This window comes from Serinus canaria, chromosome 25 (assembly GCF_022539315.1).
Source record: "Serinus canaria isolate serCan28SL12 chromosome 25, serCan2020, whole genome shotgun sequence".
NCBI lineage: Eukaryota > Metazoa > Chordata > Aves > Passeriformes > Fringillidae > Serinus > Serinus canaria.
In genome coordinates, this window is record NC_066338.1 from 12,565,830 (window position 1) to 12,587,029 (window position 21,200).

Here is a 21,200-nt window from a genome sequence, read left to right on the forward strand (position 1 = left end):
TGTATTTTTGGGGCTCTCTCTGTATTTTTTGGGGGCTCTCTCTGTATTTTTTGGGGCTCTCTGTATTTTTTGGGGTTCTCTGTATTTTTTGGGGGCTCTCTGGGAATCTCTCTGTATTTTTTGGGAATCTCTCTGTATTTTTTGGGGGTCTCTCTGTATTTTTTGGGGCTCTCTCTGTATTTTTTGGGGCTCTCTGTATTTTTTGGGGTTCTCTGTATTTTTTTGGGGCTCTCTGGGAATCTCTCTGTATTTTTTGGGAATCTCTCTGTATTTTTTGGGAATCTCTCTGTATTTTTGGGGGGCTCTCTGTATTTTTTGGGGCTCTCTGTGAATCTCTCTGTATTTTTTGGGAATCTCTGTATTTTTTTGGGACTCTCTGTATTTTTTGGGGGGTTCTCTGTGAATCTCTTTGTATTTTTTGGGAATCTCTCTGTATTTTTTGGGAATCTCTCTGTATTTTTTGGGGTTCTCTGTATTTTTTTGGGGCTCTCTGTATTTTTTGGGGGGTTCTCTGTGAATCTCTCTCTGTATTTTTTGGGCTCTCTGTTCCCCCTTTGTCCCTTTCTCCCAGCCCAGCCCATCCTGGCCCAGCCCGGGGTGACCTTTTCCCTCCTTGGCCAGGACCCAGAACGGCTCCAATTCCAAAAATAAAAAAAACCTCGGGATAAAGCGGAGGTGGGGGAGGGGCTGGGCCAGCGATTTTTGGGGGGGCTCCAAGTGGGGGAGAGGGTGAGGAGCAGAGCCAAGGTCGTGGCCTCGATTTTGGGCAGCGGGACCTTTCCCCCAGATCCCAAAACTGAGCCAGGGCTGCTCCAGCAGGGCCAAAAAAAGGCAGGAAAATTAGGAATACTCCCCTGCCTGCCTCAGTTTCCCCTCTCTTCCTGTTTTTATTTCTGGGCCTCAGTTTCCCTGCTTTACACTGGTTTTTTTTTTGTTTTTTTTTTTTTTTTCCTGTTTTTTTTTTTTGCTTTTTTTCCCTGGAAAAACCACAAAAAGCCCAGGAGTCCCTCAAAAAAAAAAAAAAAAAAAAAAAGGAAAAGCAGTTCCTGCCTCAGTTTCCCCTCTCTGCCTGTTTTCATCTCTGTGCCTCAGTTTCCTTTCTTTGCACTGATTTTTGCTCCATTTTTTTGCTTTTTTCCCCTGATAAAAACAGGAAAACCCTTCCAGGGCTGATCCCAGAAAAAAGGCAGGAAAAGCAATCCCTGCCTCAGTTTCCCCTCTCTGCCTGTTTTCATCTCTGTGCCTCAGTTTCTCTTTTTGCACTGATTTTTGTTCAGTTTTTTTTGCTTTTTTTCCCATGGAAAAACCAGGAAAAGCCCAGGAGCCCCTCAAAAAACAAGGCAGGAAAAATAGGAATAGGAAAAAGGCAGGAAAACAGGAGCACTCCCCTGCCTGCCTCAGTTTCCCCACTCTGTTTTCATCTCTCTGTGCTTCAGTTTCCCTTCTTTGCACTGAGTTTTCTGCTAATTTTTTGCTTTTTTCCCCTGAAAAAAACAGGAAACCCCCTCCAGGGGTGCTCCCAGAAAAAAGGCAGGAAAATAAATTCCTGCCTCAGTTTCCCCACTCTGCCTTTTTTAATCTCTCTGTGCCTCAGTTTCCCTTTTTTACGCTATTTTTGTGCTTTTTTTCCCCCCTGGAAAAACCCTCCAGAAAAACCAAAAATGAGAGAAAATAAATCACCTCCACCCCGATTCCCAGGGGGTTCCTGCCATGCCCCCACCCCCAAGACAGACAAGAGATAAAGGAATAATTTCATTTATTTATTACAATTTTATTACAAATTTCGCCCCCCAGGGGCCACGAAAAAGTACAAAATTTGCATTTCTGTGCTTTTCCCCCCACCCCCCTCCCCGAAACGCTATGTACAAAACAAAGAGTACAAAAGGTCGTGACACCGATTTGTGTCGCGACAGGACGGATCCACCGCGGTCACAGCGCCCCCTCCTCCCTCGGCGGGATCGCCCAAAGTCACCAAAATCCAGATGGAATTGATTAAAAACCACAACTCCCTGCCTGGCCCCTGTCACGACAGAGCAAGGACCACGACAGCCGAGGGTCCCCAGCCGGATCTGCCTCATCTCCCCCCAGTGCTTGAGGGGTTTTTTATCCTCCAGATTTGGGATGGGGAGTGCAGGAATCCCTGGGGAAATGCAGGAACCCCTGGGGATGCAGCAGCTCCTCGGGAATGTGGCATTGTTCATTTTCCCTCTGCAGATGCGCTGCGGGTTTGTGGCACAGCGAGCCCAGTCCAGAGCCCGCGGCTGCGGAGCTCACTGGGTGATGCTGGTGGTGTTTGTTGTTGTTGTTGGACACGCAGGGATCCACCTGGGAGCAGGAGGAGGGTGAGGAATCCGGGCAGGTGATCCCAGATCCACCTGGCCCCTGCCCCGGAGCTGCCGTGCTCACCTCCGTGTAGGTGGGGGGAGGCATGAACTTGAACTCGGGAGCGTACATGAAGATGGGGCTGTCGAAGCCGTCGGGATCGTCCAGCAGGGGCGTGGTGGGGCTCTCCAGCCGGTGATCCTCGGGAACGATGTCCAGGTAGCACGGGGGAGCTGCGGGGAGGAAGCGAGGGATGGCTGAGCTCAGCTGGGCCGTCTCTGAGGGGCACCGAGCCCGGCCCACCCTGCACATCCCACCCCACTCACCCTCGGGAGCGTCGGGGAGGTTCAGGTCCACCCAGCTCATCTCGGAACTGGTCTGACTGGCCATGCTGGAGCTGCGGCTGCCGATGCCAGAGCGGCTCCCGATCACCAGGGGCAGCTCCAGGATGATTTTCTTGGAGCCTGGCACGCTGACGTAGATCTGCAAAAACAACCGAGGTTTAGTGGAGTGTGGAACACAACCCCAAGGTGAGGAGGATCCCAGAGGAGGATGAGGAAGACGAAGGCTCACCTGCAGGAAATACTCCACCCTGAGGATGTTGCAGCCCAGGATGGAGGGTTTGAGCTTCTTCACACGGATGGTTTTGCCTCGCCAGGACTCAGGAGGTGCCAGAGATGATGTGGTTGCCCCGAACACAGGAGAGTTTTTGGGAGAACACCTTGGTCTGCCCGTTGGCCAGGTAGGTGTGCTTGGCCACGATGGCTGCCTTGGGCACCACGATGCGTGAGCAGGTGTTCTCAAAGTCGGCGTTGATGCAGATCTCATCACCTGCAGAATAAAAAACCCCACTTGTTAAAGGTGTTGGGGGTTTCCTCACTGGTTCCCCCACCCCAGTTCCCTGCTCCCAGCAATCCTCACCTTCACAGAAGCCCTTCCTGTCGATCTGGGCGCTGACAGACACGCGGCCATCAGGGATGAACATGCACGACACTTTCTTCTCCTTTTTGGCCGCCACTGGAGACTGTGGGGAGAGGGAACACAGGGTCAAACACTGGCCCTATCCTGTCCTTCCCACCCTTCCTTCCTCCTTTTCTTCCTTCCTTTTTTGCAACCCAGCCTCAAATTCCCCTGGAGTACACAACACGCCCCACCCAGTGTCAGTTTCTGGAATTATCCACAACTCCTTAATCCCACCCTTAATCCCACTCAGCCCAAATCTGATTAAAGATACCACTGGTTTAGGCTGATCCTCCCCAAGGACTTTTGTCCCCAAGTTTTAGAGAAACCAGGGGCTCACCAGCAGTTCTGGGGTGTTCACATCCACAGGATCCATCACCTCGAAGCGTTTCTTGATCTGCTGAGCGGGGCAGGATGGGCGCTCCAGGGACGCCTGCACCCAGTAATCCACAGAGCCGTACTTGCCCTTGAAGGTGGTGCCCAACGGCCTAGAGACACACAGGGGGTCACTCCAGAGCCAAAACACGCATTTTCCAATTTAATTCCACCCTCCAGTGGCAGCTGCTGCCTCACACTCACCCCTGGGGCAGCTCGAAGCCGAATTTGTACTCGTACTTGTTGCCAGGTCTCAGGATGACTGAGCCGTCCTCATCTGGAGGAGGAAAGGGCAGGGAAATCATCAGGGTGGATCCTGAGCTCCAAGGGTGTTGGCCAACACCTGTCCACACCCCGGGAACCCTGTGTTCTCTCCCTTCACCTCACCAACAGCCCGCGGCACAACAGGGTGGCTCAGCGGCTCCACCCCAGCTCCAGCTCCCCCTTTATCTGCCAGCTCCAGCCCCAGGGTGTGATCCTGTCCCTGACCGTGTCACCAATGTGCCCAACCCCTGTGGAGTCACAACACCACAGCACCTCCCCAGGCTCTGATTTTGTCCTTTTTGCTCCCAAACTTCGAATTGGCTTGGCTGAGTTTTCTTGGATTTGGTTATTTATTCCAAGCTCCAAACACAGCATGAATGCTGTGCTGGTGATCAAGGGTTTCAGGGGTGCCCTTCCCAAACCCCCTACCCCAATCCAGCCCCACCACACCCCCTCTGTGCCAACCCCTGACTTGGGCTGGGTTTATAACCGGATATTTAAGGCCACTCTCTCCTTTCCCAGCCCTTTGCCCTCACCTGTGGGCTGCTCCTCCAGGGCCAGCACGTCCTCGAAGCGCAGGTACTCCATCTCCTGCCGGCACTGCGCCGGGCCCTTGGCCCAGGTCACCCTGGCCACGCCACACGCCAGCACCTTGACGGCGGTGACACGGGTCACCTCGGCCACCTCCACCAGCACTCGCCCGGCCACCTTGTCCCCGCTGAAATAAACCTTGTCGGGCTCGCTGAAAGCCACAGCGAAGTTCTTCACTTTCTTGAACATCACCATGGCTGAGGCGGGATGAGGACGAAGGGGTTGATCAAGCAAGGGCTGCAGGGTTTTATCCCCGTAGGGCAACAAAAATCCAAAAATCCGCCCGAGGCAAAAAAAAAAAAAAAAAAAACAACTAAGCGAGGGAAGGCTTTGTTGAGAAACGCTGCGAAGTTCCCACAGGAGCGGCTGCCCCGGGACCTCAGCGCTCTGAGGGTGCAGCTGCCTCCGCTGCCTTTTATAGGCTCGGGGCCCCGCCCACCCCCGCCCGCGCCTGTTGCTGCTCGGGGCCGCCACGCCGAGGGCGCGTGGCCGGGCGTGCTGCTCGCGTGATCAGCGCGCTCATTGGCTGCCGCTGCCTTGTTTACGGCAACACTGACCAATCAGAGCAGCGTCCGGGGAGCGTGGACAGCGTGTGAAGGAAAGCCGCGCGTGTTCAGCGGGGGCGGGACGGATGGGGGTGGAGTGACAGCTCGGGTGGCCAATGGGGAGCGAGGACGGGCGGCGGCTCTGGCCAATGGCGAGCTCGGAACACGATGTCATGTTCCCAGGCTGGGAGGGGGGGGGCGCGGGGGTGTCGGTCCCAGTTTGGGACGGGCCGCGCTGTACTGGGAACACTGGGAGCGGCCCCGAGGGGCCCTGAGGGCCGGTGGGGCTTCACCTCCTTCCTCAGAATCCTCCTCCCCACCCAGGGCAGCCTGGGGGCGCCTCCATTGCCCTCCTTCAACCCCCCCCTCCCCCACCCCGGGTGAACTCTCCCCTATTAATTTGGGGTTAATTAGGGCGGATTTGGGGTACGGATGGAAATGGGGGGATGCCTCTGGTGCTTCCATCCCCTGGAATCCTTCAGCTGGGTCTGAGGGGTCCCCTCAGCCCTCTGGGTGGTATTTTTTTTTTATTTGTTTTCCTCCCCCCCTGCACCACCCCCGCCCCCCCCCATATTGGGGTCAATAAAGGAAAAGGTGAATTGGGGGTCAAGCAGCAAAACCTGGACGTGTGGGGGGTGCCCTCTCCCGGTCCCCGTGTCCGGGTGTCGGTTTGGGAGTGGTTGTTTACTTCTCACTCGGGGGCCTGGAGACACTGCCCCTTCCTTGGCCCCAAACATCGCCCAACCCTCCCACAAACCCGAGCTCCAGCGCGATTTCAAACCCCCCCAGTTTCAGCCCGAAACCAGAATGCTCAACCCAGAATTGTCGGTTCGCGGCTTTTCTCTTTCTCCTCCCGTCCAAAAGAAGATTTTGACTTTCCCAGAAAACACATCAGTTTCCCTGCCGGGCCGCCCGTCATCGGATTGTACCGCCACAGCACAGGAATTGTCCCCCCCCTGCCTCCCCCTCCCCCCTTCCCCTTCATCATGGTTTGTGTTTTTTCTCCTCCCTAGTCCTCATGTTGTTGTTTTTTTCTGTTGGGTTTTTTGTTTTTTTTTTTCTTTTTTTTTTTTTTTTTTTTTTTCCACCTTTTTTTTTTTTTTTTTTTTTTTTTTTTTTTTTTTTTTTTTTTGTTTTTTTTTTTTTTTTTTTTTTATTTTTTTTTTTTTTTTTTTTCCCCTTTTGTTTTTTTTTTTTGTTTTCCTTTTTATTTTTTTTTTGGGTGTTGTTTTTGTTGGTGTTTGCCCAAAGTGGGGGGTGCTGGCCGCCCCCCCCAGCTCAGGAAAACACAGAGGAAAGGGAACAACACCCAAGGAGCCCTGGCCCTGATTCCAGCAGGGATTTGAGGAGTAAAACAGAATTTCTCCTCCCTCCAAAGGAGACTTTCATTTCCAAGAAACCCTCAGATTTCCCTCCCTGCCTCAGCATTACTCCACAACAACAATTTGCTTTTTTTCCTCTTTTTTTTTCCCCAATTTTTGGTGCTTTCCCGGCTCGGGAAGGAGCAGAGGAAGCGGAACAATGTCCAGCAGCGGGAGCGGGAGGGGCCGCCCTTGCCAGGGCGCTCTTGGTGCTGCCTCTGCTGGCGGTCTGTCCGTCCCGCAGGGCTGTCTGTCTGTCCTGCAGGGCTGTCTGTCCGTCCCGCAGGGCTGTCTGTCCGTCCCTCAGGGCTGTCTGTCCGTCCCGCAGGGTTGTCTGTCTGTCCCTCAGGGCTGTCTGTCCGTCCCGCAGGGCTGTCTGTCCGTCCCTCAGGGCTGTCGTGTCCGGCCTCAGGCTGTCTGTCCGTGCCGCAGGGCGGTCTGTCTGTCCTCAGGGCTGGCTGTCCGTCCCGCAGGGTTGTCTGTCTGTCCCTCAGGGCTTGTCCTGTCCGTCCCCGCATGAGCTGTCCCTGTCCGTCCCTCCGGGCTGTCTCGTCCCTGTCCCGCAGGGTTGTCTGTCCTGTCCCTCAGGGCTTGGTCCCTGGTCCGTTTCCCCGCGGGGCGGTCTGGTCCGTCCCGAGGGCTGTCTGTCATGTCCCTCAGGGTTGGTCCGGTCGGTCCCGCAGGGGCTGTCTGTCCGCCCCTCCAGGGCGTGTCCTGTTCCGTTCCCCATAGTTGTCTTCCCGTCCCAGGGCTGTCCTGTCCGTCCCTAGGGGATTTCCTGTCTGTCCCTCAGGCTGCTGGCCGTCCGCAGGGCTGGTCTGCTGGTCCGGCGGGCGGTCTGTCCGTTCCCGCATGGTTTGTCTGTTCCGTCCCTCAGGGCTGTCTGTCCGTCCCGTCCGGGCTGTCTGTCGTCCTCAGGCTGTCTGGGCCGTCCCGCAGCGGCCCCTGTCTGTCCGTCCTCAGGGCTGTACTGTCTGTCCTCGGCTGTCTGTCCGTCCCTCAGGCTGTTCGGTCCGTCCCCTCATGTTTTGTCTGTTCCGTCCCGCAGGGCATGTCTGTCGGTCCCCAGGCTGTCTGTCTGTCCCGCAGGGTTGTCTGTCTGTCCCGCAGGGCTGTCTGTCTGTCCCGCAGGGCTGTCTGTCTCGCAGGGCTGTCTGTCTGTCCCGCAGGGCTGTCTGTCTGTCCCTCAGGGTTGTCTGTCTGTCCCGCAGGGCTGTCTGTCTGTCCCGCAGGGCTGTCTGTCTGTCCCGCAGGGCTGTCTGTCCCGCAGGGCTGTCCGGTCTGTCCCCGCAGGGGTTTCTGTCTCCCGTCCCCCGCAGGCGTGTCTGTCTGTCTGTCCCGCAGGTTGTCTGTCCGTCCCGCAGGGCTGTCTGTCCTGTCCCGCCCTATTAATTATATTATTAATTATTATTATATAAATATTAGATTATATTATCTTATATTCTCTTCTCTTTCTCTTCTCTTATTTAATTAGAATTCAGTTATCTTATTCCTTATCTTATCTTCTATTACTCTTCTCTTCTCTTCTCGCTTCCTAATTCACGTATCTTACACTTATCTCCTATTACGTTCCGATGTCTCCTCTTCCCTTATATTCTATCCTCTTCCATTATATTACTTATCTTCTCTTATTATTTATTCTATTGCTATATTCATACGCATCTACTACTATTTTTAATAGAGGAAAAGAGGGGGAAGGAGAGAGACAGAATGCAGTGAGTGTTAGGTCTATGAGATGGGGGTAAGATTATAGTCCATTTATATTAAGGAGAGTAGAGAGTAGAGTGATAGTTTATTTAGAGATAGCTTCTCTCTCTCGGTTTGATTTACAGGCTATGAAATAGAAATGTGTAAATAAAATAAAAATAAAAATAAAAAATATATAAAAAAAAATATAAAAAGAAGCATAAATATAAATCTAAATTGTTTGGTGTTTGTAATATGAAAATGAATATGATGACTATGAATATGAATATAAAATATCTATCAATAAGAATAAAAGAATATAAATATAAAATATAAAAAGTAAATATCAATAGAAATATAAATATAAATATACTAAATATAAAAACAAAAAAATATAAATAAAATATAATTATTGTGTCTGTATATAAATATCAATATAAATATAGAGCAAAAATAAATAAAATATAAAATTAGGTAAAATATCAATCAACCTCTCCCTCTCCCTTCTCTCCTCCCCTCCCTTCATCACTCTTCCCCTTCCCCCTCCCCTCCCATCCTCGCTCTACCCTCTCCCCTCCCTCTCCCTCGCCCTCTCCCTATCCCTACTCCCTATCCCTCCCTCCCTCTCCCCATCTCCCCACCCCTCTACCCCTCACTCTAACTTCTCGCTCTCGCTTTCGCTCTCGCTTCGCTCGCCCCTCCTCCCCTCCCTCTCCCTTTCCCTCCCCTCTTCCCTCTCAGCCTACATCTCCCTTACCCTCCTAATATCCTCTCCCTCATTTTGTGGTCTTCTACTCTCCTCCCTCTCCCCTGTTGGCGCGTGCTGTCTGTCCCCCCACACCCACCCTCCTCGCCCCCTGCCCAACACCTCACCCCCCCCCTCCCTGCGCCCTCAGGAGGGTTTGTGGAAAAAAGAAAAGGAATGGAATTGGGAAAAAAAAAAATTGCTCCGAATTCCGCGGGGATTTGCAACTCCCGCCGGGAAAAGGGACAAGGGCGAAATGTTTCCACAATCCCAAACCCAAGAAAATCAGGAGAGTGGAATCACGGGCAAAGCAACGAAAATTTATTTTATGTATATTTTCCTTTTTCAAATTTTATATTTTTTATTTAAAATTTATTTAATTTATTTTAATTTTCCAAATTTTTGTTTTTTAAATTTTTATTCTTTAAATTTTATTAATTTTATTTTATTTTTATTCTATTTTCCAAATTTCGCACATTCAGTTTTTATTTAAAATTTTTTTTTCAATTTTTATTATATTTTGCATTTCATTTCAATCTCTACCAGCGCTAAAATTTTATTTTTAATGTCTGTTATTTATAATTCTATTTTATATTCGCATTTTAAAATTTTATTTTTATTAGTGTTTAAATTTTATATTATATCTATATATTCTACTTTATTTTTTTATTTTTAAAATTTTGAATTTTATTAAAAATTTTATTTTATTTAATTTTTTTTTTAATTTTATTGTATTTTATTTTATCTTGGCCGCTCTCAATTTATTTTACTTTTTTATATTTTAATTTTAACCCCCCTCCTCGCCCATGGGCTCCAGGGGGTCCCCGGTGGATTTTGCATGGGCACAAAATGAGAGGATCCCAGAATTTTTTTTTCCTGGAGGCCTCCTAAAGAAGAGGAAGAGATTTGGGCCAAGAAATTTGGATGATCTGGGCTTGGGGAAATATCAGGATTTTTCCAACAACTTGAAACTCCCAATTTTTCCCCCCCCATTATCAAACCCAAGAAACAAAATAAATCATGAGAGGGATCACCAACCAATGGCAAAAGCACTGAAATTTTATATTTTATTTATTTTAAAAGAAATTATTTTTTTATTTATTTTCTTTTAAAATTTTCTTAAATTATATTTTCATTTACAATTTTTATTTTATTTAATACTTTTTTTTTAAAAAAAAAAATAAAATTTTTAGTTATTTTTTAATCTTGCCATCACTAAAATTTTAATTCATTTCATTTAAACACTTTCCCACCCCTTACCCTCCCATGGGCGCAAGGGGTTTCCCCCATGGTGGGGGCATGGGCACAATGAGAGTATCCAGAATTTTTTCCTGGAGCCTCCCCTAAAGAAGGAGAAAGAAACCCCAGGTGGCTGTGAGGTTTCCCTTGAGACCCCTCCCCACCTCCCAAATTGCATGGTCAATCTGGAAATTCACCCCTCGAGGGGGTCAAGATTTCTAACTTATCCGGAAATTTCTGGGAATGTATTTGGGGGAGGTTGGGATTTTTCACTGGGAAAAGTGAAATTTTTTCCCCAATTTTCATAATTTTCTTTCCAAACAAGAAAATCAAGGAGAGAGGGGGGGAAAATCCACCAGGGGGGCAGGGACAAGCACGGATTTAAAAAAAAATTTTATTATTTAACATTTTAATTAATAAACATATTACAAACTTAAAATTTATTACAAACAACCCTAACCCCCCCCCCTCCATGGGGCTCAATTCAGGGTCCCCAGGTGTATGCATTTGGGCACACAAAAAAGCACGGATAAGAAAAACAATGAGAGAGCCAGATTTTTTTTTCCTGGAGCTCCTAAGAAGTAAGAAGAAGAATCCCAGGTGGCTGTTGAATAAAAATCCCTGAGGTTTTTTTCCTGGAGTGCTGTATAAAATCCCTGAGCTTTTTTTTTTTTTTTTTCTTTTTTTTTTCCTGGTGCCTGATAAATAAACAATCCCCTGGGGTTTTTTTTTTCTTTTTCCTATTTCTTGCCCCAGGGTCTCAGGGGTTGGTTTTTGCCAGCAGAAAGCAGGGGGCCGCAGCCCAGAGCCCCGGCGCCCCCACCACAACCATCCATCCTGGCCGTTTTGGTCCTTGCTCTGGTACAAAAAAAGCAGAATTTAGGATTCAGCTTGGGCGTAGGATAATTCCTCCCCCGGGTCCCTGCAAAGCTTCTCCGGTATGTTTTAATATCCATCTATAAATTTGTTATATCTTGCCCTGATTATTGTCCCCGAGTCCAGCGCCAATTTTATATCATCTATATTATTTATAAATTATAGAGCATTCTCAATTTATCATTTCGCCCCCCCACAAATCTATATACTCATTATATCATAATCATAATCTATCCCCCGGAGATTCATTTTATATCGCCAACGATATTTATTATCATATTTATATTATCCCCCGCCTATTATCTTAATATATTATCCCATATATTACATTTCCCGCCCCCGTTTTTCCTCACCTTATTATGTGGGGATCTATTCTTTTCCCACCGCCAACCGCTTACTCCCATTCTGTCCCTTTCTTTTGTTCTCATCCTCTTTCCCCTTTCGTTCACTTTTTCTTTTACACAACCCCCCCCGCCCTCCAACCCCACACACCCCCCCCCCCGACCGCCCACCCCCCCCCAAAAACCCCCTTTCCTCCCCACGCCTGCCTGTTTGGTTTTCCTTAACTGCCCCCCCCAGCCCCCCCACCCGCACCACAAACCCACCAACCCCTAGGCAAACGTGTTTGGGGAACGAGCCCCTGGGGGAAAAAAAAAAAAAAAAAGGGGCTCCTGGGACTGTGTTTTGGCTCCTGAAAGCAGCTGCTTGTCCCACAGTACTTAATAGAATTTATTATATTATTTTATATTTATTTATATTATATGAAATATATAAGATATATAGTAAGATATATAGAATTATTATATATATCCCATTACACGTATAAATATTGTTTTATTTCTACATTATAATATAATATATTATTTATTATATTAAATTTTATATTTATATTTATATTTATTTTACTCTTTCTCTTTCTCTTTCTCTTTCTTCTCTTTCTCCTCTGTTTTCCGTTATGCTTTCTCTTCTCTTCTCTTCTCTTCTCTTCTCGTCTCTCTACTCTTCTAATTCTCTTCTATTCTCTTCCCTTCCCTTCCTTCCTTCCCTTCCCCTTCTCTTCTCTTCCCTCCCCTCCCCCTTCCCTTCCCTTTCCTTTCCGTACCTTCCCTTCACTTCCTTCCTTCCTTTCCTTGCTTCTTCCTCCTCCCCTCTCTCCCATATCTCCTCTTCTCTCTTTCTGTCTATCCTTCTTCCTCTTTCTCTCCCTTTTCCCTCCATTCCCTCTCCCCTTTCCTTTTCCCCCCCCCTCTCCAGCGCGGGGTTCTCAGCACCCTGCGCGAAAAAGAAAAAGAAAGCGAATGTTAAGTAGAACAACACCCTCGCGGAAGGTGCGGGGGGGAGAGGGGTGTGTAAAACAACCTCGCAAAAACTAAAATCAAAGAAAATCAAAAGGGTTGAGAAACACCTCGCAAAATGGGGCCCAAACGCGAAGCCAAAAAAAAAAAAGGCAAGGGCCCGGGGGGGGGGGGGGCTGGGGGGGGGGGTCCCCACAAAGCCGGAAAAAGAAAAAACCCCACGTTTGTGAAAATCTGCAGGGTCAGGGGCCGGGTTCCCTCCCCTCCTCCCCCGGTGCCGCCCCGCCGCTCAGGGCTGGCCCTGGAGCATTTTTTCCTGTGCAATCCCATTTTCCCAGCTCCCGCTGGACACTGGGATGTGGAAGTTCTCCATCCAGCTGGGATTTCTCCCCTCCTTTCTGCCCAGAGGTTGTTTGTGTGGAGCAGGGAGGGGCAGAGAAGGTTCCAGAAGAGCCCAGCCGTCCATAAACAAGGAGGAGCTCAGATCTCTGGTCTGCACATCCCGTTTGGCATCAGTGACATCAGAGAGGGCCTTCCCCCCCAGGCAGCAAAAATGGGGAATTTTCCCTCCTTGTCAGCAGCAAAAACTGCTCCGAGCTGGGAGTGCCGAGCTGGAGGAAGAAAAGTGTGACTTGGAGCCATCTGGTGTCCAGAAGGTGCCATGAGCAAAATGATCCCGATCCTGCCTTGAGCGAGATCAGCTAGAAGGGATTTTCCAGCCAGAAGCAACCTGGAATTCTGTGATTCCTTGGTGGTGGGGGTGAGGAGGGAAATCCTGGGACGCCGGAGCTCTGAGTGTGCTGGAGTGCGGGTTCTGTGGACATCTGGAGGCTTTCCCAGGAGTAGCAGAGGATTCTTCATCTGTCCATCCATCCATCCATCCATGCATCCCCCATCCATCCATCCATCCATCCATCCATCCATCCATCCATCCCTCCATCCAGCATCCATCCAGCCAGCCATCATCCATCCATCCATCCAGCCATCCCCCATCCATCCATCCATCCAGCCATCCATCCAGCATCCATCATCCAGCCATCCACCCATCATCCATCCAGCCATCCATCCATCCATCCATCATCCATCCATCCATCATCCATCCATCCATCATCCATCCAGCCATCCATCCCGCATCCATCCATCCATCCATCCATCCATCCAGCATCCATCAGCCATCCAGCCAGCCATCCAGCCATCCAGCCAGCATCCAGCCATCCATCCATCCATCCAGCCATCATCCATCCATCCAGCCATCCATCCATCCATCCAGCCCATCCATCCATCATCCATCCATCCATCCATCAGCCAGCCATCCAGCCATCAGCCATCCATCCATCCACCTCCATCCACCCAGCATCCATCCAGCCATCCATCCATCCATCCATCCATCCAGCCATCATCCATCCATCCATCCAGCCATCCAGCCATCATCCATCCATCCATCCAGCAGCCATCCAGCCAGCCATCCATCCAGCCAGCCAGCCAGCCATCCAGCCAGCCATCCAGCCATCCAGCCAGCCATCCATCCAGCCATCCAGCCATCCATCCAGCCAGCCAGCCAGCCAGCCAGCCATCCATCCAGCCAGCCAGCCAGCCAGCCATCCAGCCATCCAGCCAGCCAGCCATCCAGCCAGCCAGCCAGCCAGCCAGCCATCCAGCCAGCCATCCAGCCATCCAGCCAGCCAGCCATCCATCCATCCATCCATCCATCCATCCATCCATCCAGCCATCCAGCCATCCATCCAGCCATCCATCAGCCAGCCATCCAGCCAGCCAGCCATCCATCCAGCCATCCATCCATCCATCCAGCCATCCAGCCATCCATCCACCATCCATCCATCATCCATCCATCCATCCATCCATCCATCCATCCATCCATCCATCCATCCATCATCCATCCATCCATCCATCCATCCATCCATCCATCCATCCATCCATCCATCCGTCCGTCCGTCTGTCCATCCCTCCTCTGTGTCACAGAGCCACCACCTCCTCGGGACACCCTGCAGAGCCTCAAACCCGAGCCGTAGCCAGGCAGGGATCCATCTAAACGGGGGAAAAGTGCCAAGCATGGGGTGGTCGTGGCCCGTTCCCAAATTATTCCACCCTGCTCCTCCTCAGAGCCACCTGGGGCAGGACTTGGCCTCTTCCCCACCCCAAACTCAGGAGCAGAACGTCGGCGCCAAGCCGAGTTGTTGATGTCAACAAAATTGTTTCCATTGACGTCAGCGGACTTTGGATCGACCCTTCCCCTCCCTGGCTGGTGTCACCTGCTAAAAAACTCCTCAGCCAGCTCCAAGAGGAGCCCACCTGGGGGAATTCACCATCCAGCTGGAGCTGAGGGGGCTCAGGGTGGTCTCCCTGAGGTTTGGGGTGGGTATTTTGGAGATTGTGTTCGTGGCGAGGGAGGTTGGACCTTGGAACCGTGGTGGATGTGTTCAAAACCAGGTGGATGTGGTACCTGGGGTCACAGGTCAGGAGTGGCCTTGGCAGAGCTGCGGAGAGTTAATGATTATTGATCTCAGAGTTTCTCCGACCTTAATGAGTCCATAATTCATCAACAACAGCAACTTCTCCACGCTGTAATCCAGTTGTCAGCAGTGTCCACGTTGGGCCACTCCTGGTGTAACTCTGGGCTGGGTGGAGCTGCTGAGCCTCCAAGGTGGAACCAGAGCTCTCCAAATCAGAATTCCTGGAACCAGAGCTCTCCAAATCAGAATTCCTGGGCATTTTCAGTTTGGGAGCTGCTCTCTAAATTTCAGAGGTGGCTCCTGAGAAAGGGCTGGCAAGGAAAGCTGCAGGCCCAGTCCTGGTGGTGCAGGTGATGGGCTGGCTGTTCAGGGGGAGGGAAGGTCTGCTTCCACTGGGAACCCTCCTTTCCCCATGGAATTCCCGTTGAGTGGCTCCACAGGCCAACAGCTAAAGGACAATCAGGTTCTGCACCATCAAATCCATCCCATTCCCACCAGGAGCTCCAACGCTGCTCCTGAGGATTTATCCCTACAGAGGATTTCATCCCCATGGAGAACATTCTCCCCACGGAGGATTTCATCCCCCAAGAGGGTTTTATCCCTCCCCAGATGATTTTCCTCCCAAAGGGACGCGTGGAGCACATCAGGAAGCAGATTGCTTCCCCTCCGTCCACCCAAAGTTCCAGGGGAGGAAGGAGATATTCTTATCCTCCTCTGCCACTGCTGCCCAAAGACATGCAGAGACAGATGACAGGAAACAGGGACTCAGAAATAAACCCTTTATGTCAAACCCACCAGGATTACCAGGAGCAGGGTAAAAAAACATGGAGCAGGTCTCCTGCTCCTCACTGCGTGCTCCGAGCCCCCCTCTGAGGGGGAACTCACCGTGATGTCCACGAAATTATTTCCTGTGTGTTCTTTGTGCTCTTGGCACAACAGAGTAAAGAGAGAGAAAACCCCGTGGATGTTTTGAAACTTGAATTGCAGAACCTCCCTCGATGGAGCCTCCGTGCCTGGAGGGACGGAAATTCCCTTTTCCCCCACGTCCACAAGCCCTTCCTGCAATTCTGTGGGACAGGGATGGCCAAGTCTTTAACACTTTATTAAAAATAAAGGAAAAGATTTCTGCTGTCGAGCTCCATCTGCTTTACTGAAATCCTCTGAAATAGCTGAAATTTGCCCTCCCCTCTGCAGTCCTGCACCTTCCACGGGGCAAACCCTGCCCCTCCGTGTGCCCAGCTGACTCTGCCATCAGGAATTCTGTTTTTTCCAAACAAAAAGCTCCAGTTTGGGTGGGATTTGAGCAGCGACAGAGAATCCAGACCCAAGGGAGAGAATTCCCAAGGGGTGTTTTGTCCTCCCTAAAACATGACACCGGTTCCCAAGTCCAGACCCGGCTAAGCTGAGTCCACAACAGGTGCCAAGAAAACAAGGAAAAACAGCAACAGTGGCCTGGGATAGAGGAGATCTCAAGCTCCACAGCTCCCACTGCTGGAGATTCGCTTGTTATTTATCCTGGAAGAGGAGCACATGGACAAAACCGGCTGATTTCTACTCAAAATTTCTCTCTTGGTCACAACGCTCCCCAAAATTATTTGTGGCCTTGCTGTGCTTTGGGAGCAGCTGAGTGAAGGGTCCCAAATCCATTTAAATAAAAAAAATTACTGCTAAAAATTGGGCTTTGGGCTCCGAGTCTGTTATTTCTGGATCTGTCGGGTTCCTGAGTGGAATTCTGCTGGATTAACAGGGGGAGAAAGGTGGGAAGTGATTTATGGAAAGGCTCTGAGGGACAGAGGGGGTTGCTAACCCTGGGGGTTTATTTTTCTTCGATGCACCGCAATGCCAAATCCTCAGGGGAAAAGGAACATGTCAGAATGGAACAGAGAAATCTGGAACTGCCTTCAGGAGAGGAGCTGGGAGCAGCTGCACCATCCATGTGAGACCGGCGGGTGCAAACCAGGGGTGCCTCTCTTGGGTCTCTGAGACACCTCCTTCAAGGTGAGGAACCTCCAAGGTGGAGCCAGCATCTCTCACAGGTTCCCTACGGAGCAGGCAGGGCTTAAAAGTGCAACAAAACAGCCCAAAGTCCACACGGGAGGAAGAAGAGGAGGAGGAGAAGCGATGGAGAGCTGAGCCGGCAGCCTCCCCCAGCCTGGAAGATGTGGAGCTTCTCAGCATCGGGCAGGAAGAGCCGAGCATCCTCCAGCGCCCCGTGCGCTGCCATGGTGAAGTTGGCATCCCCTGAGGTGACCACGTCGAAGACACACGACTGGAAGTAGACGTCCTCCACGGGCAGCATCTCCCGGCAGAGCGCCCGCGCCGTCTCCGCCGGGACGCGGCCGCGCCCGCGGGGGCTGCGGGACATGCGCTGGCTGCGGGGACAGCCACCCACGCAGAGCTGCAGGTCCTGCTCCTCCGTGAAGGCCCTGGCCACCTCCTCGGCGGCGCGGATGGAGAAGGAGAGCTGGCGGCCGGCCTGGCGCACGGCGATGGTGGTGCCGATGTAGCCGGCGCGGATCTCCACGTGCCGGCCGGGGCTGCGCTCCCGGATGGACAAACTGCTCCCGCCGGGACGCGCGCCGCCGTCCACCGAGCCGTCCTGGAAGGCTGCGGGGAGGTTGTCCAGCTCGGCCTGGTAGACCTTCTGGTCAATGCATTCCTTCATGTTTTTGAAGATGATGGTGAGCTGTGGGGAGTGGGGTGGGAGGGGGGTGAGTGTGGTGGGTGTGGTTCCATCCCAGGGGTTGGGGGTATCTCAGGATGGAGGTCCAACCTCACCTATCCATCCTCAAACCACCCCTGCCACAGTCCTCCCTTCCTCCCTATGGAAAACTCAGGTGGAGCCAAACCCAGCAAGATTCCTCCAGGCACCCCATGCACCACAAGATTCCTCCAAGATTCCTTTGGGCACCCCATGGACCCCAAGATTCCTTTGGGCCCCCCATGGACCCCAAGATTCCTCCAGGTACCCCAAGATTCCTTTGGGTGCCCCTTGCACCACAAGATTCCTCCAGGTACCCCATGCACCACACAGTCACCTGGCAGCAGCAGGAGCTTTTGAGGGTCCCCTCAACAACCTTCACCACTGTTGTCCCTCCTTCCTCATCCCCCCTCAGGGCATGAAGTGTTTCCAAGGATTTTGGAATCCCGACCCTGGATTTGCCCCCCATGCCTGTGCGCTGGCCTCACCTTGCTGGTGACCGTCGCGTTGGACCCCTTGGCCACCGGCGAACTGGTGGCTTGCACAAACAAGTAATCATTGTCCAAGAGCGGCCAGGAGCCCTCCACCCGGCAGGTGTGGAAATCGTGGTGAAAGGTTCGGATGTGGGGGTCCCCAAAAGCAGCGCAGTGCTGGAAACCGGGGGGCCGGCCGTGCTTGTAGAGGAAACTCCTCTCGTAATCGCAGATGTCGAGCGCCTCGAAGCCGTGCGCGGCGTTGGGCGCCGCCGGCCGTGGCCGTGGCGGTGCCGTGGGCCCTTCCTTGGAGCAGTTGTTCTGGATCATGAGGTCCTCGATGCCGTGCACGGCCGAGTGGAAGGCCAGGTCGCCGCGGCAGGTGCGGGCGGTGCGGCGGGTGCACAGCGAGTAGGAGCGCAGCGCGGTGCAGAAGGCGGCGCCGCGCTCGGGCCCCCGCAGGTGCAGCGTGGCCGCCACGTACTCCGAGTTGCAGCGGAGGATTTTGCACTGGGAAGAGACTGGGAGAGAAGGGATGGGGTGGGGAAGGGCAGCCTGTCCTCCCCTGGTCTGTCGCCATCTGCGTGGCAGTTGGCTTTGGTCCAGTGGGAAGTTTTTCCGTATCTCTTCCACAATTGTGGGGATGTTCCTCACTCGGGGTTCACCCAATGTGGAATTTGCAGGCAACCCCAAGATGGGAAGAGATGAAATCTCCACTCCATGTTTCTGAAGGCTGATTTATTATTTTATAACATATATTGTCACCAGGATATTTTCTGAAATTCCCTTTGCCAAGATTTTTCTCCTGAGAAGCTGAGAAGCCTCAGAGGGAAAAGAAAAACAATAATTATCTGCTGCTGTAAAATGTAACAGGTGCATCTTTGATTGGTGCATGTTGGTTGTTTTTAATTAACGGCCAATCAAAGTCCAACTGTCTCAGACTCTCTGGTCAGTCACAAAATTTTATTGTCATTCCATTCCTTTCCTTTTCAAGCCTTCTGATGAAATCCTTGCTTTTATTCTTTGAGTACAGTTTTAATATAATATATATCATAAAATACTAAATCAGCCTCCTGAAACACAGAGTCAAGATTCTCATCTCTCCCCTCGTCCTGGGACCCCTGTGAACCCCAGCACACCTTATCTCTTCCACAATTGTGGGAATGCTCCTCCCTTGGGGTTCACCAAATCTGGGATTTGCAGGCAACCCCGACATGGGAGGAGATGAGAACGAGGGGAGAGGAGTGATCCATCTGATTCCATCTTACCAGAAGGCTAATTAATTACTTTATTATGCTATTATTCTATATTATGTTACACTGTAGGACTTTACATCCAAACTGAATCTGTCTGCAAATAAACAGACAACAAGACAGAACTCTCCTCTGTTTTAATGACTTTTAACTAGCTAAAACAATAAAATTCCCTAAACTATAGGGTTTTTTCCCCTTTTCTTTAAACCTATTTAAACCTGCTCTAAACTAAACACCCAAAAACCACCGACAGCTCACACCTATAACCCCCCAAAATAAACCTAAGCCACAACATTCCCCCCACCATCCAGCTCCAGATTCTCATGGAGATTGGATTTTTTCTCCTGATTTTTACAGGGAACAACCCTGCCCATGCTGGTCCTTACCATGCCTGAGGAGGAAGAGGAGCAGGAACGCTCGGAGGAAGAGGTCGGGGTTCTCCAGCTGCCCTGAGCTCCTACTGTGGGCAGCTCTCCCCATTCCCATCCATGCAGAGCTTGGGGGGGGTCTCTCACCCACCAGCAGCTCCCCTGGAAGCAGAGGGTGGGATTGGAGAGGTGGGACTGAGAGGGGCCCTTCTTTAACACCATGGAAAACTCAGGTGGAGCCAAACCCAGCAGGATTCCTTCAGGTACCCCAAAATTCCTTCAGGTACCCCATGGACCACAAGATTCCTCCAGGTACCCCGAAGATTCCTTCACGTACCCCAGCAAGATTCCTTCAGGTGCCCCTTGGACCACAAGATTCCTCCAGGTACCCCAAGATTCCTTCACGTACCCCAGCAAGGTTCCTTCAGGCACCCCTTGGACCACAAGATTCCTCCAGGTGCCCCAAGGTTCCTCCAGGTGCCCCCAAATTTCCTCCAGGTACCCCATGGACCACAGGAGCAAGTCCAACCCAGCGCTCCCAAGGCCACCACTTGTCCCCAGGTGGCTTTGAACACCTCCAGGGACGTGACTCCACCTGGGCAGCCTTTGCCACACCTTGACCACCCTTTCCATGAGGAAATTTCATCACCCTGAAATTTTATCACCTTAATTTCCAACCGAACCCCCCCTGGTGCTGCTTGGGCTGTTTCCTCCCAGGGGTGGCTGTTGAGAGTGTCACTCTGTCCTCACTTTGGGGGACACCACCCCAAAGTGGTGGGATCAGAGCCTGGAGCATCCCTGGGTGCCAAGGACACCCTTGGACCTCTCATTCCTGCTTTCCCACCGCCCCCTCACCTGGATCAGCCTCCTCAGGGAGCTCCTTCCCCGCGTCCTTGTCACGAGCTCTGCCCCGAGTGGCGGCCACAGAAACCCGTGGCACGACCCAGGAAAATTCCAGCCCCCCTGGGCTCCTCCATGGTCCTGCTGATGGATGAATTTGGGGTCCCACGAGCCCCTCCAGGGGACAGAGAAGGGAGCCCCCCGTGGCTCCTCGTCCCCGGCCACCTTTGCTCTGTCCTTTCCCCCCGCGGGGCACAGGCGAGGGGTTGAAATCGATCCCTCTAAATTTAGCTGGGCTCTGCTCCAGCCCGGAACAACGGCCAGAGAGGTGGAGAAGTGGGGCACGGCAGCTCCAGGTTTGGGGAGCCCCCAAACCCTGAGCAATGAGGGAGCTTCCCTGGATTTTCCTCCTTGGAAACTCCTGGGCACCACCGGGGGTGAATCCCTGTGGAAAAGCTTTTCCCCGTGGGATGTGTCCAGCAGGGAAGGGGATGTTCCCTGACAGGGAGCACTTTTCCAGCGTTTTATCTCCTGGGACACAGCCAAGTCCTGAAGGCAAACATGGCACGGGCCAAAGTTGGCCAATGTCCCCAGGGGTCGATGGCCAGTGTCCCCAGGGCTGGTGGCCAATGTCCCCAGGGGTCAATGACTGCCAGGCCGTGCTGGCTGCGCTCCTGAAATCCCGAAATCAGGATTTGAGCACCAGCCCCTGCTCCCTGCAAGGAGAAGGAAAGGGCAGGAATGGTCAGGAATGATCAGGAATGGTCAGGAATGGTCAGGAATGGTCAGGAATGGTCAGGAATGGTCAGGAATGATCAGGAATGGTCAGGAATGT

General features: G+C 51.6%; 2 protein-coding genes across 2 annotated transcripts; both read right to left on the minus strand.

The window, feature by feature from the left end:
- Positions 1-1,739: 1,739 nt before the first annotated feature.
- Positions 1,740-4,916, minus strand: TXNIP (thioredoxin interacting protein). The gene is given in 9 exon segments (XM_018924268.3): positions 1,740-2,325; positions 2,407-2,555; positions 2,649-2,805; positions 2,896-2,985; positions 2,987-3,153; positions 3,244-3,346; positions 3,623-3,770; positions 3,862-3,934; positions 4,458-4,916. Coding segments are annotated over 9 exon segments (1,359 nt in total). The 5' UTR covers positions 4,708-4,916; the 3' UTR covers positions 1,740-2,103.
- An 11,597-nt stretch (positions 4,917-16,513) lies between these two features.
- HJV (hemojuvelin BMP co-receptor) lies at positions 16,514-20,688 on the minus strand. The gene is made up of 4 exons (XM_009099216.4): positions 20,381-20,688; positions 19,544-19,687; positions 17,920-18,425; positions 16,514-17,416 (listed from the first exon to the last, which is right to left on the minus strand). The coding sequence occupies exons 2-4, from the start codon at positions 19,641-19,643 to the stop codon at positions 16,790-16,792; spliced, it is 1,233 nt and encodes a 410-aa protein (XP_009097464.3). The 5' UTR covers positions 19,644-19,687; positions 20,381-20,688; the 3' UTR covers positions 16,514-16,789.
- Positions 20,689-21,200: the final 512 nt, after the last annotated feature.

Bases quoted from the DNA above. Each gene is read 5' to 3' on its own strand.
- HJV (XM_009099216.4), bottom strand. From the start codon at position 19,643: ATGGGAATGGGGAGAGCTGCCCACAGTAGGAGCTCAGGGCAGCTGGAG. The intron at 18,426-19,543 runs GTAAGGACCAGC...CTTCTCTCCCAG, and splicing joins CCTCTTCCTCCTCAGGCATG to TCTCTTCCCAGTGCAAAATC. The intron at 17,417-17,919 runs GTGAGGCCAGCG...CACTCCCCACAG, and splicing joins ACGCGACGGTCACCAGCAAG to CTCACCATCATCTTCAAAAA.